General features: G+C 48.1%; 1 protein-coding gene across 1 annotated transcript in view; it reads right to left on the reverse strand.

Moving 5' to 3' along the window:
- Window positions 1-16,396, reverse strand: part of LOC119454059 (uncharacterized) — a 29,802-nt gene continuing 13,406 nt past the window's right edge. Inside the window, exons 2-3 of the mRNA XM_049667688.1 lie at window positions 8,840-10,739; window positions 1-779 (exon numbers count right to left, since the gene is read on the reverse strand). Of these exons, the coding sequence (XP_049523645.1) occupies window positions 497-779; window positions 8,840-10,734 (2,178 nt within the window). The 5' untranslated portion in view covers window positions 10,735-10,739 and the 3' untranslated portion in view covers window positions 1-496. The remainder of the gene's footprint in view (window positions 780-8,839; window positions 10,740-16,396) is intronic.

A 16,396-nucleotide genomic window follows, 5' to 3' on the forward strand; every position in this document is an offset into this window, starting at 1 on the left:
GGTTCACGTCGAACGGCTGAAACGGCACTACAACCCGCCAGCATCACCATTGCGTTAGGTGGCCAAGGTGGCTCCTTTTTCACCGGAGAGTGATTGTAGTGACATATACGAACATCAGCAGAAGACGCAAAAAAAGACTGTTGTATGTGCTCGCGCTCGCCCAGCTTGGTCGCTGATCAGAGTGCTTTCGTTTCCATTGATCTCTGCGATAAATCGTGACTACACCTAAACGTGTGCTTTCATTAACACTCGCTAAATCTCACTATAAGCACAGTTTTCACAGGAAAGACCGCAAATGATAAGACATTAAACATAGCGAAACATCGAACTGTTGCTGAAAACGGTAGAATACACGGCGTTCACACCCATCCGAAGTTGCGAGTAATATATCAAACCAAATAGCGCCCTCCACTGGAGAGCGTGTGCTACTGGCGCCGATCTTTCACGTCGTGTCCCAAGTGGCAACCACAAGCGCCTGCGGATCCGGTGGCAACGTTCAGTCACACACTACGTCATCCAGCAGCAGGTAGCGCCTCACGTGAGACCAGCACTCGCTGTTGAGGTCGTCCAGCTGTGTGCGTTCGTCCTCGCACGGCTGACACGTGACCCGCTGCTTGACGACGCCGGTCAGTCGCATGAAGTCGTCCAGACCTTCGATGCCCCGAAACCGTCTCCGCACCATGCGAGCTGCCTCGTCCTCGCCTACGGACAGCACTTCGGCAAGCTCTGCCACCAGCGCCGTGTGACGGGAAACTCGGTCCAAAGCAGCGGCGCAGGGCCTGTCGGGAGAGAAACGGAATTTTATTCAGCCTTATAGGCAGTATTCGCTGCCTGGTAACAGTTGTTCTGGCGGCAATAAAATGGTGTTCTGAATAGGCAGCATAGCAAGTTTTAACTGTAAAATGCACCACTTTATTTTTTTAAAAAACGGTGCTGAAGCCGCCTTCTCCAGTCAATGATTTTTTTTTTCTTTTAGTTGATGTAAGGCAAACGCAAAAGCAACCAAGGCAGTATATGTGCGTAGATCTCCTTTATGTTACCATAAAGGCGCAGACTTAGGAAAATGAACCTGCTGCTTCAACTCCTACCAGATACGCACATAGGACACAGAAGATTGTTAAAAATCACCGCCCTAGCACTACGCACGGATCGTTAACCAGCGCAGATGAAACGTGCGGCCCCGGTGTTTATCACTGGGTTAATCCCAACCGTATATTAAAGTATTTCTCAATTATTGGCAACGTCTTTGTGTTTCTTAATGAAGTCGCACAAACGTTCGGCTGCGACGAAGAGAACGACGTCACTGACGGTATGCCCGTAGCCCGCCGTTATCGCTTGCGTTCGATGTCTCGAGGTTGCTCAGCGGCGTGGTTAGCAGTATTCGCCTGCCATTGCCGCTTGCGATTTTTCAAAATGAAATTGTTTCAAAATCAAATCTGTCCGTCATGGTAAGACAATAAATGGCTCATGCCCCCTTAAGCAATGGATTATACCCCCGTAAACTCGCCCTCCCCATTACAACGACAGAAGTCGATGACGACGAACGCGGCAACAGTGGCACGAGCGCGTTTGCGCGGTTGCGCCGAGAGAGAGAGAAAACTTTATTGTGTCCATGATGGGGTCTGGGGGCGGCGGGGGTTGGGAGACTAACCCCCAGGCCTCCCCTTCCTCAGACGGCGGCCAGCCCTTGCTTTCTGGCGGCGTCTTCGGCCATCCGGACGGCCCAGAGCTACTCTTCTGGGTCCAAGCTGAGCAGCAAAGTCTCCCACTGCTCGGCTGTAGTTATGATGTGTGTAGTGTTAGTGCGGTGAGTGTTGGTGGGTGTAGCTTTCGGAGTGGGGAGTATGCATCGGGGTAAATTCGGTGGTATAGCACGGGGTTTGGGAAAGTTCGCGTCTGAAGTTGTCGCCAAGTGGTGGATTGTGATTTATTCAGTGTTTTGTGTGCTGGTGGGTAGCGTAATCGCTCTCTGCAGTAGTGGAGGAGGATTTCTCCGAATGTAACCATGCGGTCGCGCGCGTGTCCGCGGTGCAGAACTAAGGGCTCATCAGGACCGGAAGACGCAGGAGACGGATGATGCGCCTGGTGTGCGAGAGCTCGGGCGGCATCGTGGGCGGCTTCGTTTCCAGCCAGACCCGAATGACCAGGGGCCCAGATGATCTGTACGCGGCGTTGCCTTGAGACGGGAGTGTCGGAGAGTATTTTCTGTGCTTGGGGTGCTATGAGTCCTCTTGTGTAGTTGCGAATGGCCGTTTTTGAATCGCTGATGATGTAGTGTGCATTGGTAGAGGCACAAGCCAAGGCGATGGTTGTTTCCTCTCTTTCTTCGGGTTGAGTGGTGAGTATTGATACGGCCGCGGCGAGGCGGTACTGCGAGCCCGCGACTACGGCGACCGCCATGGCGTTCTGGTGGGGGTATTCCGCGGTGTCCACGTAGGCTACATCTGCGGCTTGGTCGTAGCGCTTTTGTAGATGTTTAGCTCTGTCTGCACGTCGCTCCTGATTGTGTTCTGGGTGCATATTACGAGGTATGGGCGATATAACTAACTGAGCGCGAATGTTTGGAGGGACGGGTACTTTTGGTCCGAATTGGGTGGTGTAGGTTATGCCTAGGGTGCGCAGAATGTGCCTGCCCGTGGTGGAGTTGGCGAGTCGTTCATATTGGGTTATACGCTGAGCTTCAATAAGCTCGTCTATGGTATTGTGAAGGCCGAGGGCATCCAGTTTCTCGTTAGATGTGGAAATTGGAAGCTGTAGGGCTTGCTTATAGGCCCTCTTAATTATGATGTTGAGTTTGAGCTGGTCAGTCGCATTGAGGTGAAGGTACGGGGCGACGTAGGTGATCCTGCTAAGGGCGTAGGTGGTTACCAGACGAATCAGGTTGTTTTCTTTCATGCCGTGATGTCGATTTGCGATGCGTGCTATGAGGCGAGTGGTTTGGTGTACATGACTATCTAATTGCTTGAGCATCTCCGTGTTTCTGCCGTTTTGTTGGTTAACCTCCCTGCCTTCTGCCTTTCTCTTGCTTCCCTGCCGTTTTGTTGTATGCGTAAGCCAAGGATACGGATGCTAGGCACTGTAGGTATGAGTTGCTGATGCACGTGGAGTTGTATCTCGGGGGGATGAGGGTCTGGGCGTCGACTTCCCCACGTAGGCTTGTATATAGAAGGAGCTCCGATTTCTGTGGGGAGCAACCAAGGCCGCGTGGTTCTACGTATGCAACAACCTCGTTGATGGCTTGCTGCAGCGTGTCTTGGATGTCGCTGCCCCCGGTGACCCACAGGGTAATGTCTGCGTAGAGGCTATGCTTGAGGTTGGGGATGCTAGCTAATGCAGGCGGTAATCCGAGCAAGGCCACGTTAAACAGAAAAGGGGACAGAACCGCCCCGAGGAGCTCCAACTAGGCAGCTGTGGAAGAAGACGACGACGCTCGAGCAATTGCTGACGATTATAGTTTTTGTCGTACAGGCGATAGACGGATGAATCGGCTAGCCACATACACCTTGTCGGCCACATGTCCACCTTCTCTGTCAATCGTTGAACAGCATCCTGCTTCTCAGCGCTGTAAACGTGACAGCAGAATCGTTTCAGCATGGAAGCCGCTCACACTGATAAAGCGTAATCAGAATTGTGGGAAATACAATTCCCCACGAGTCTTGCCAACATTCATCTAATCTGCTTCTGGCACGTGCGATGGCCGGTCTTGCCACCTAGGTCCATGTTCAACGTCCTCCACGTCGCAGAGGAATAATGAAGACACTCGCCTTCTTTCTTTTCCGAGCTTCAAAAATGCCTTTTCTTGTATTTATTTGAATTGTATGGTATCGTATGTAGGCGCGTACCGCTTTAGCTCCTACAAATACCGCATTAAACCCATTAAAAATCATAGATCCCGACATGGTGGCTTATCGGCTACGGCGCTGCGCCGCTAAGCACGAATTCGCGGAATATGCATGATGTATATCATTTTCGTGTCATACTGTTATGCTTTTTTTGTTTTATTTTTTTTTACAACTGAATTATGCAATTCACTTTCGTCTCCTATGTTATTTTTTACTGAAGTCACAGGAAATTTATTCTACAGATTCTTAATCATCTGTATTTAACTACTGTTTAATGCGCATATTTCTTTTGTATTCCGGGCTACTTATCCGGATTAATTTGATTTAAGCTACATGTCATACATCATGTGATCTGTATACTGCTTATGTGACATTTAATTTGATATGAACATGTGTGAAGTATTTCGTATTGTCATTTGTACCGCTGACGCTGAGTGTCAACAGGAGCGGGAGCCCTTTGTCAGGCCTTTGTAGCCTTTTGCTCCTGCTCCTTGTTTCTGTAATGGAAGCAAAAATAAACTTCAAACTTCAAACTTCAAGGTATCCATACCTTGCATCGATACCTTGTGTCGCCAACGGAGAGAATATGAACGACAGAGGGACAGAGAATAAGAGCGACAGGAAAAGTGGAGCGAAGGCACCGGTGGTCAACACGGCTGCTTCTTGGGAGCCTCGGCTTTAGTCCCGTATCGCGCAAAAACTGCAGCACGAACCGCGTTTCAGCATATCTCCAGCTGCAGTAAGGACAGAAAATAGAGATCCGCGATAATGGCCTCGCGTTCATGTTCGTCAAACAAGACTGAAATGCCGGCCCTTCCATGCTTGTACGTAGGCTGCCAGGTCAACGCAAAATGTGAGCAGATGCTTCGAAGCGTACCGGATCCAAATCTGGTCAGACTGCTAGTCTTGTAAAGGCACAGAAAAAAAAATAGGACCGCACACTTTGGCGATCTCGCAGAACCCATTTCCACAGATTTTTTGGAACAGTTACACTGAGCATTTTAATTGACTATTTATTAACTACGCAATTGAAGGGGTTACGCTCATGTAACGCGTTAGAGCGCTCCAGTTAAGCAACATTTAGCTAAGGCCATCTTTGCCCTGCACACTTTAAACTTCGCATGCACATCAGCTATACTGTTTCCCCTCAATTTTATCCGAATTTCATCTCGGAAGCGTCGATTTCTCACAGGACAGCGTTCAAGATTCGGCGCCGTAATTCTCCCACACACACTGAACTACGCCTACTCAACGCCTATAACCATCCTCCTAGAGACAGAGGGAGAGCGAAAGCAAGGAGAAAGGCAGCGAGGTCAACTAGACGAGCGTCCGGTTTGTTACCCTACACTGCGGGAAGGGAAAGGGAGAATAAAAAGAGGGAGAGGGAGCACTGTGTCTGCACACTACACTGGGTGCAGCAAAGCTCCGTGAAACCAAAGTCCCAAGCAAGTGCCCCACAGATACATTGGGCAGCCGTCATTCTGCCATCTCAAGCCAGTCTTGGAGCTTCCCGTATACAGCTGGTGACGCGCGTTGAAGTCACCTGGCAACAACCAGGGGCCAGCGGTCGTTCGCAGTACGTTGCAGTACGCCGCAGTATATTGTTGGAGCAAACCGACACCTTTTTCACTTCTTCGCGAACAGGACGCTGCGGGTGAGCCAGGGTGCTTACTCAAGACTTGCAACCATTGAATTGAGAGAATCCAGCACTTGGACTACACTTCGCCCTTACGGAGTTTTCAGCTTGTTCAAGAGCATAATTTCACAATACGCAGAGGAGGTGACTGGTTTAGCTCATCGAGGTCACCCACGCGCCTTGCATAACCCATTATCATAGAGAAAAGATGCAAGGTTAGGCAAATATTTGCGACGGTTAAACTGTCTCCACGCTTCAAGTCTCACGTTTTGCACATTTCCAACGAATGTGAACTGGGTATCATGTATCGAGTCGGAAATCGGTAAATATTGAGGCTAACAGCAGTGTAACGCTGTCGGATACTTGTTAAAATTTGGTTCCCTAAATGCTCTAATTTATCTGCGCACATATAAAATTGCATTTGGATTGCCTATGATGTTCGCGCCTTTTTGTTTTAGCATATCTGTTCTCGGTACGAATTATATTCACCCAGGAAGGCGTTCGAGCTAAATTCCTCACCGCTCGTAAAAAAAAAGGCCTTCCCGAGTGTCTGCACATACGTAATATATACCTAATACCGTATGTTCAAAATTAAGCGCTACGCATTTTTTAATGGCCTGTGGCAGGTAGCATAATTCGTATCGTTGAGCTGGGGTATTCGATGAGACGGACATTAGTAGCAAGACAAATCGAAAGACATCTTCAAAGAATTAAGAAAAATTGACTAATGAACTTCTTAATTGCTATACGACACATATTGCAAGTACGAATTTAAGCCGGTTAGTTTGCAAGACGCATCCACTTGAAATGAATTACCAGGATGACACCAATTTCGAGCTATTTTCCAAAGTGTAGGACGAAATACATGGGCGTTCTAGTTTCTTTTGTGCTGCAATGTATAAAACAGCATTTCGGTAAAAAATTTGGTGGAACAGTGCAATTTTACGGCTAGTTTGATGGTGTGTATCTGCAAACTGGTGTCATTCTGGAAATTCATTACGAGTGGATACGCCTGACAATTCGTAAATGGCAATATGTGTCGTAAAGTAATTAACTAAGAAGTTAATTACTCATTTTTGTTCATTATTTGAATATGCGTTTTGATTTGTCGTGCTACTAATGTCCGCCTCTTCGAATAACCCAGCTCAACGATAACAATTATGCTACCTGCTACAGACGATTTTTAAAAATTCCGTACAGCTTAATTTTGAACACTCTGTACATCCGCACTACAACAACCACACATGGAGCTTTCCCCGAATAAGGCATGAACGTTGGAAGAAACAAAGGGTTGAGTAATAATTTAGAAAAATCGGAATTATTCGAAGAACGTTAAAGTAATGTCTTACATTACACATAACTTGTCCCCAATTTCAACAAATATGAAAAACAGTGTGACCAATAGTTCTCTCTTCACATTTGGAAACCGCGGATATCGCCTTTATAACAAAAAAGCTGGCAGATTCCACGCCCTGTGGGAATCGATGTTATGCGAAGCAGTGTGCGGTGAGCCTACCATGTTAGCGAAACAAGCATGAGAGCACCAAAATGTAGGCGGCTCTTTCATAACCTACATGACACGCATGGCATGACATTCATGACATGAGTCCTCAGGAGTCCCTTTAACTACAGCTAAGAGACCTTAAGGCGAAAGCCTTAGTCATGCTCATGACTATGACTTCGCCCATCAACCTTTAGCCTTCTCCTTCACTTCGTACCCATGCGAACCCATACCATTGGTTTTTGTGTAAATTTTTTTAGCTGAGTCATTCTCATTTTTACTGAGTCATGCTCATGACTGATTTCTACCATCATCCTTTAGTGTTTCCTTCACTTAGTGCCCACGTCAGAGCCCATTCCAGCGGTTTTTCAGTGTTAATCTTTTTTCGCTGAGTCATTGTCATTTTTGCTGAGACATGCTCATGACTATTACTTCTATCAGCATTATTTAGTGTTTCCTTCACTTAGTACCCGCGTCCGAACCCATTTCAGTGGTTTTTGAGTGTTAATCGTCTTCGCTGCGTCATTGTCATGACCTACATGACACGCACGTCATGACATTTAAGTCATGGTCATACTATGTCAATTTTGGTATCTGCCAAGTTAACCAAACGACCATGAGAGCACCAAGACGTAGGCGGCTGTTTCATGACCTACATAACACACATATGACATTAGTGACCCGGGGCCAGCTCCTAATTTGAATCTAAAAAAAACGCTGCCGTGAATTTTTTTCGCCGGATTCTGCGATGTTACGACAGTTCCCCCAATTATTGCCGAACATACGGGACATCACAGTTTCTCCCAACACAGGGCAAGTGTCCCTCTTGTTATTGAGGCTAGCTTACAATTAAGCTTCTTTTGACTGACTCGAGAGGCGTTAAACTGACATACAAAAAGCGAGTTTCAATTAAAACACATTGGCCAATCTGTCTTTAAAACTCAGTAAGAAAATTCGTTGGGCTGTTGTTAGCCTCCGCTCACTGACACCGTAACACGCAGGTTTAAATATTGCAAACAAGGAAGCCACATTGAGGGTTACATGGCCGCGGTAGTTAACAGCAAGCCGCTATTGAATCGCGCAGGCGCGCAGGAAACAAATTACTGAGAACTAGCCTCTGTAATGACATCGTTCGGAGGTAGCTTGCCTGCTGACCCTGCAACGTGAAGAATCTGGGCAAAGGGCATAATTAACTTGTAGGGATTCTCACACGTAACTTCTACCTGCAAGAGAAGCCCAATCACTTGAATGGTATCGAACCACTGGCAGCGCTTCTCTTTGTCACAGATGGTAATGGGCGATGAACTCTTGTCCCACCCCGAAAAAAAAATATCGCCATATTCCAGAACTTGGTACTCTCGAGGTCACGGAGCTCGGTATGTAAGGCGACTAGGAGAGCGTACGGCTTTATCTCCTGTGTCAGACTGGAATCTCCTACCACGAAGTATATGTAGGTATAGGCAACATGGGTGTCGTTGAAGACGAATGTAGGGACAGACAGAATGAGAAAATTAGTCTCTCTCGGGATTCCAAGCCGTGCCCTCAATTACTTTCGCGCTCCCGGTGGACGTCCAATTGTCCTAGTGTGAACAGCTGCATACTCGTGGGCGAGTTCTTTGTCCTCCAATACTCATAAGCAAGAGGGGCTTAATTTAGGCTATAGTAGTTGGAACATATATAGTTCAAGCATTCCCTAGCGCTCCAAAGACGTAACTTGAAAAGAAAGACAAAGTATTGAACAAAGACAGATTAAATGCGCTTGCACATGTCTATTATTTACCAGTCGCGTCTGTGCAAAGCTAAAAAATCGTTAAGACCTAACAATTCTGAAGATGAATGAAGGAACGGCGTCGTCCTTACCTGTCACACCGTGCGTGATTCAGGAACTGCGCTGCTCGGGCGACGAAGCCCGAGTTTCGCCGTGAGGTGTCGCGAACGGCGAACCAGTCCGCCGCCAAATTATGGCTTCTCCAATTGTGCTTGGTGACACTGCACAGCGCATAGTTGTTCGAGATATCGGCGCGTAGACCGCGAAGGAATGCGTGGAATGCGAGTGGATGAAATAACATCAAGCTGAGCTTCCGTATAGTCAGGCTTCGCATTACCGCGTCACCGAGGAGTGCGACATTCTGGCACCTCCCCTCAAGAATGCCAACGCCGAAATCCGTGATGCTCCTGTTGAGCAGAAGCGATTTCGAAAGTTCTGGCCACCACTCGACTAATTCAGGCGCAAAGACTCGCATGTTCAACTCCACGCACAACTTTCTGAGCGTCGACGTCATTGCTATGTACTCAGAAATAGCAGGAAATATTGTACAGTCCCAGCTCGCTAGTGTCAGGCTTAACTCTCTCAAACGGGAAAACGTGGACAGCTGTTCCATAAGTGGCAAAATTCTGCCTGTTGTCCTGTCACATATCTCTACCCGAAGTTCGCAAAAAGTCTTACAATCAGCAACAGCCAATTCGTCGGTGATGTCTGGAGCCTTAAATAAAACTTTATCTTCACAGCCACTTTCTTGAAGGGCTTTGATGACGCCAGGCAAAAGACGGTATTCTTCTTCTTTTTCAACATCGACGGTCACCATCTTGAGGCTTGTGTGCTCTGACAAAACACGGAAGAAAGGCCCCCAGTCTTCAGCACTCCAGATGCTGAAATTCACGGTCATGTATTGTAAGGTTGTGTTACGCGCAATGGCCTCTTGAAAGGCAGTGGTGTCAGGTGGCATTCCAAGGCTTAATATGAACCACATAGGAGTGTTCCGCACGTAGGGGCCCGCTAACAGCCGAAAGCTTCGCAAAACTCTGTTTTCGGCAAGCATATTCGATGCAAGCTCAGCGGTCTCAAAATCCATAGTGACATTCTCGGCTTGCAAGCTCAAGACTGACTGGTTCTTCAGCATACCTTTGAAAATCCATCCCCAGGAATCGTCGGCGCAGCAATCACAGTTAGAGACAACTCTCAAATGTTGTAGCTGGGCGTCACCGGTCAAAAATTCAACGAACAAAGTGGGGCTAGCGCTTATTACCGCTGCGCTTAACGACAAATCACGCAGTGTCGAGTTCGTTTTCAGTACTGTCAAGAACCTCTTCGCTATCGTACTTTCTACGTGTTCTACGGAGCACCAGTTGAGTAGGGTCAACGTTGTCGTGTTTCGAAGAATATCAGAAACAATGTGCAGACACCAAGCAGAGCAATGCGGGAACTCAACTTCCTCCAGGCATTTCAAAGACGAAATGACCTTCAAAACCCTTTTTATGTCCTTGCATTCGAATTCCACGGGCAAGTCAGAACGAAGAATGACCGATTTCAATGAAGGATTGCCGTCAAGGGCTTTGCAAAGCACCGGGATGCACAATTCAGCCATTCCTCTATAAGTGATCATGTGCGTAATGTTTATCCGTGCCACGCAGTGATGGCTGCAAAGAAGCCAGTACAGGACCGTGGCTGCTTGATCCAGTCGGCGTTTAGGTTGAGGAAGGCACGTATTGTGGACTACCACCAGGCCCAGTTGCCTGCCCGTTTCTGGTAGCTCTTGCAACTCCAGCTGAAGCGGGCACAGGAACTCGTTCCATACGGTCAGGTTGGCAACAATCTGACACGTTCTGTCTTCGGTAGCCGTGCACGGCATACGGTAGTCGATTAGTTTTCCTGAGAAAAAGCCTCTGGCGCCTTCCAGGTCAACCAGCAAGTTATTGTCATCCGCAGCTCCAACAGGTCTCGAAGCGTCTACCACAGCATTCCCGAGGTTGGCCATTCTGCCTGCGCGAAAAAAATGACAATTTTTAGTGAACTATCGGTGCCCAAAGGTATGATATAGTGGCTCCTTATTTGCACATTTGAGAGCAGCAGCAGCAGCAGCTATGGCGAGTGGCAAGAGGCGCGCGGTGTCCAGTCATTGAGCCAATGAGAGCGCACCTCCGCTCCCGTTGCGCTGAAGCTGCGCCTCTATAGTCGCGTGAACAGGGCGGAGCTTCGGACATGGTTGCAGTATTGTGGCCTTCGTGCCCAGAGGACCCAGGACGCTTAACCTATTGTGCGGTCACGTGACGCACCCTGAATGAAGCCTTACTACATAGATAATACTGATTGGCTATTTTCAAAACCCTGTGTTAGCTTATGCTACATCACACTCCTCACAGAACCAAGAAATAGATTTATTTTAAATTGCATTAATTACCTACCGCATATATTCTCATTGTTTTTCGTATTATAGGCATTATTACGTCTAGTTTAATATTGCATATTTTTCTGGATTTGTAAACACAAAAATTGCTGACAGCTACCTACATATTGCTTCGTGTTAAACTGAAACCAAGAGTTCAACACCAGCCTCTAAATAATCAGCGGGGACCTTTAGTCGACAAAGAAAGACGTGTTACCTTCGCGGCGCTTCATAATAGCGAGGAGCAGAACGCGCAGCATACGAGGGTAAATGCACTCTTGGTTCTTACGTGGCATGTTTGGAAGCAGAGCTTCAATGTTATCGCTATCGCTTCAATGTTAGGGAATACGGATATTATTGCTTTAATCGTCTATAGATGTTATGGTCTCGCTAAGACCACTGTCGGAGCGCACGTGCCGATCGCACGCACGAAGCGACCACCGCTGGTTCTAGCCCGCGGTGGAAAGAAGAAACATTTCATGATCTGGGTTCCGATGCAACACAAGATTAGCAACACGAAATAATCCGAACTTGATGAATTGCTAAACGAAACAGCCCCATGGTCACCGGTCGCCGTTAACGGCGCACAGCAGCGTGGAAAAGGAATGCACAAAAAAAATCTCGCCGCCGTGCGGCCAAGCCGTCACTAGTATTATTTTAGGAGAAACTTGATGGTGTCTTTTACCATGAAGTATTAGCGAAATCATCATAGTTTTCTTTAACTCCCTCAGCAATTTGGTCATTATGAACGCCTTTGTTGCTGTTTTTGTTATGACAGTTAGCGCGAGTTAAGTCGTATAGGCTCGGTTTGAGCGGTGAATTAAATTTTATGCGTAAGTGTCAAATGACCCACTGAGCAAAATGCAGCTCCACTAACGTGGAACCTGGGGAAGTGCGAAGCATGCAGTGATGCACCGCTAATGGGCTCATACTGCCTTAAGCAATGGCTCATAACCCCGTAAACGCGGCCTCCCCCATTACGACGACAGAAGAGAAGTGCAATTATAGGCTGGAATGATGAGCGGCAACGCAGCCAGCTATGGAAGACGACGACAAACGCGGGAGAAGGGGCACGAGCGCGTGCCGAGCGCGAGCCGCTTGCTTTACCGTGACGACGACGACAGGAGACGCCGACAGCCCGAGCGCATAAGTTGATTCGCACCTAAAATGCAGCCACTACTACGAAGTGAAATTTGTCAAAACAACGGAGCTGTGGTCGTTGTGTTTCTGCAATTGTCGCGTATGCTTCTTTTTTTTCGTTTTTTTTTCTTTTTTCGGTTAGCCTTCCTTAACTATATCCTCGTTGAAGTCCCCAATGAGGACGAGTGCTTCTATAGGACTCCGATTGAAACCAAGTTAATGAATCAATTATGAACCCTTTTGCAGTCTTCAGCACTATACCGAGAGCCAAGCGCCGTCGAGCGGCGTCCATCGTGCGAAGAGCGCCGCGGGGCAAACCCCTGCTATTAAAGACGATAGTCTTTCTTGGGGAACTTAAACGCTGAAATTTTGGTCTGTCTGTCTGTCTGTCTGTCTGTCTGTCTGTCTGTCACCCGATTCAGCCACCCGGCCAAAATTGGACCACTTGCTTACCGCCCACACTACTTAAACTGGTACGGCTGTTCATACTTGTGAACGTTATCGATCACAAAGTAAATATTACGCATATCTGAGGCGCAACATCACTAGGTAAGTATTAGGAGGTGTGTTCCTTTAATAGAAAATACATAGATACGTAACTCTAAAGACCATAGTTTCTTAAGCTGCGCTGAAAACGCCATGCTATGTGCGTTTTATTTGCAGCCCGTCGCTGCAGCCTCACGTGCAAGCTCGCGCGAGCAAACGCCGCTGGCGCGCAGCGAAGCATAAGCCGCGTTTACATGAACGCGACAACTGGCGCATCGCATCGCATCACATTAATTTTCTAGTGCATCGCATCCATGTAAACGGGGATAATGCGCTAGGAAAGCGCGTCGCATTAATGCGTCAGGCAGGGGTGGATTGAGACGCGTAAGTCGACTTTCGCAATGCATGTAAACGCGATTACAGCGCATTAGGAATTATAGGAAATACAATTTGCTGTGGATCTGCTGGGCGCTCGCCGAGCTGCTTCGTGGCGTGACGCCGGAAGCGTCTGCAAGCGCTGCTTTGCGTTCAATGTGCGTGTGCCGCCACCAGCGCACCAGGGGTGATGCGCTACATGTAAACGCTAGCGCATCGCATTACACGTGATGCGCTAGGAAATGTGATGCGCTACTGTCGCATTCTGTCGCATTCATGTAAACGCTGCTATAGACCGCTGCATAGACGGAACGCACGGAGTAATACATTTTAATGGTCGTACTTCTTGCGCAGCTTTTACAGCGTTGCACCTGGCTGATGTATGAAACGGAGTATAGGATGGCTAATTTAGCAGTACAGAGTTTGGAGGCACATAACCGTAATCCGTAGCGTTCATTTAATTAGGAATACATATTGTACTGGTTTTTGCGTTAGTAAATGAAAAATCAATGCGTTAGAAATGGCGTCGAATGCGTTAGAAATGGTGTAGGAAACGCTACGCGTTAAAAGAAGCCGACTGAAGCCGCGGCTCTGCAGCCGGCTTTAAGTCAACGGTAATAAAAGGTCCCAACAGATGGCGCGAGAGCAGGGCGAACGCGGTAAATTTGAATTGAATTCAGCAAAATCTCCATTGCATCCATCATGGGAGGAGTGAGAGGGGAGGGGAAGAGCGTGAGGGGTGGGAGGGTGGACAAGAGAGGGTGTTACTTATCAGGGGTGGCAGAAGACTATCGTCTTTCGATGTCATTTGCAGCGAAGCAAGCAGATATGCGGCCAACTTTTTATCCAGCGGCCGTCGCGCAGCCCACAGCTGAGAAAACGGAAAGAGAAAGAAACAAAAGAACAGACGCTGAACACGATCCGAAGGCGCTGCTTCACGATATCGAGACGAGGAAAGAGTGAACCCGACGAGCCGCAGCAACCATCGGTCGGCGGCGGACAAAAGGGACGCCGCTGGCAGAGAGGAACGCGTCCGCCACCTCCGACGCCTGGATGTGGTCTCCTCAGGCCCCGTTTTGCACGCGCCCAAGCAAGGCCCGCACCCCGCCACAAAGTCGGCCAATGCGGGAAACTCGTCGTCCTTCCCGTGGGTGGCATGAAAGCCGAGTGACTGTGTTGTATAAACAGCTTCCATCCCGTCCAGGCTGGAAGGCGAGGGACACGGAGCTCTCGGAAACGAAACGCAAACGAACGGCGTCGCACAACCATTGCGAACGCTCAAATCCCCACTACCATTGCCTAAGAAATATTTGCGCGATCCTTCCCGACTAATAATTTATGCCAGAAACCAGCACTGAATGGCTGTGAATCTTCTTGCCTATCGAGAGTTGATTTGGTTAGTTAACTGTGACGAACTTTGCTGACACAGTTACTTTAGTTAACAGCGATACTATAAGTGATTCGTTACTTTTATTACGCTGATCATAAGAGACGTGGCATTTTGTTAGTGCACAGTGCATTCTTTCATTGTTTTCTCGTGGTACCTAAAATGCTTTCTAGCATCATTCCTTCTCCCTCTACACAAATACACATTATGTTCGTTTTGATAGTTTGCTTTTTCTCATTTTCCTGTGCGGGCACCATAATAGTGTGCACTAGTTCTCGCCGCTAACACTCGTCTACTATCGCCCTACAGTGTTACGGTATCTGTCGCACGAATCCCGGTGACGGCGGCCGCATTTCGATGGGGGCGAAATGCGAAAACACCCGTTTACTTAGATTTAGGTGCACGTTAAGGAACCCCAAGTGGTCCAAATGTCCATAGTCCCCCACTACGGCGTGCCTCATAATCAGATCGTGGTTTTGGCACGTAATACCCCGTAATTTAATTTTGATCTGTCACACGCCTTGAAAAGTATTTCGGATAAATGAGGGCGACGAACGCTATCGCGCCCGTCAGTAAAATGCACACGGCGTTTCACAGGAGAGTTCCTAAAAGATTAGCGAATGAATCGTGTACAACAGCGACCGCGTCCCGTAAAATGAATCTCGTGATGTAAACAAAACAGGTGGATCTTTGTGTACTCAGTCAAGCAGTTTTAAAACACAGCTTTCTGCCACAGTCCTTCTTTCTGTTTCTTGACAGAATGAAAATTAACTTTATTTCAGTGATTGATTTGAACTACGAGAGCGCTAAAAGACGACAGGACTTTGTGGAATATCACCCTTTAGGAGGGAGCGAGAAAGCGTCTATTACTCACCAACAAGGCCGGGCGTCTCCAAAGGGCGATGCGGTTGCGCCTCCGTGAAACTGCCGTTTCCTTTCTCACTCGCACCACGTCTCCGCGATCAGCACGCACTTCAAACAGCTCGAAAACGTTCGCCCACTGAGGACTAAGAACGCTTGCACGTCAAGATCACGCTCACCGCCTGCAGAACGCGCTCTCTCACTTGAAACGCTGTGGCACAGGGTTGTCAGGTCTGTTGCATCGTGCCATAGGCTATGATCGTGCATGATACTCAAAGGAGACATTACCCAGTTGTTGTTGTTGTTGTTGTCGTTGTTATTGTTCCCTCAAAGTTCCTGACCGCTTATTCCATCTTCATCCTCTTTTCTCAGGCGGCTCCCCGCACGCGCCTTCTAATGGCGCTGCAGTCGGCAGCGACGCCTTATATAATATATCCCCTCTTGCAAAAAATAAAATTTTAAAAAATGTCACAGTTTCGCCCTAAGGGAGAAGCAATGAATGCGATAGCAACACAGCAATGTCATACGAAGTAAGGTGAGCGGGTTTGTTAGCAATATGAATTGTAGTAAACATGAGCTGATTAAGTAAGCAGGTGTGCTGCGGCGTAAGTAGACCGACATGAAGAGAGACTCGATGACCACGAGAAGGCGCGTGTGAAACGGTTGTGTTGATGAGAAGCGCTTCCCGTGGGCAGCGCGTGCGAAGGGACACACCTGTAGCGCTGCACTGCCGATCCGGGCAGCATTGCATGTGTAGCGTGCGTTGGAAAATGTGGCCCGACTATTACTAACTGAATGAACAAGCGTGGTGTGAGCGCGCACAAACAAACATGAACAGATCACATTGAATGACTGCAGACAACGACTGCCAAAATGCTGGCAGCAAGCGCATACGCCGCAGCGGGAGAAGGTACTACGTGCGGTCTATCGCTTCAACGGAAACTGCGCGGCGAATGCACAGCCCATAAAAAGGTCAGAGCCGTGTGGAGATAAGAGACAGTGCGG

This window comes from Dermacentor silvarum, chromosome 5, assembly GCF_013339745.2.
Source record: "Dermacentor silvarum isolate Dsil-2018 chromosome 5, BIME_Dsil_1.4, whole genome shotgun sequence".
Lineage (NCBI taxonomy): Eukaryota > Metazoa > Arthropoda > Arachnida > Ixodida > Ixodidae > Dermacentor > Dermacentor silvarum.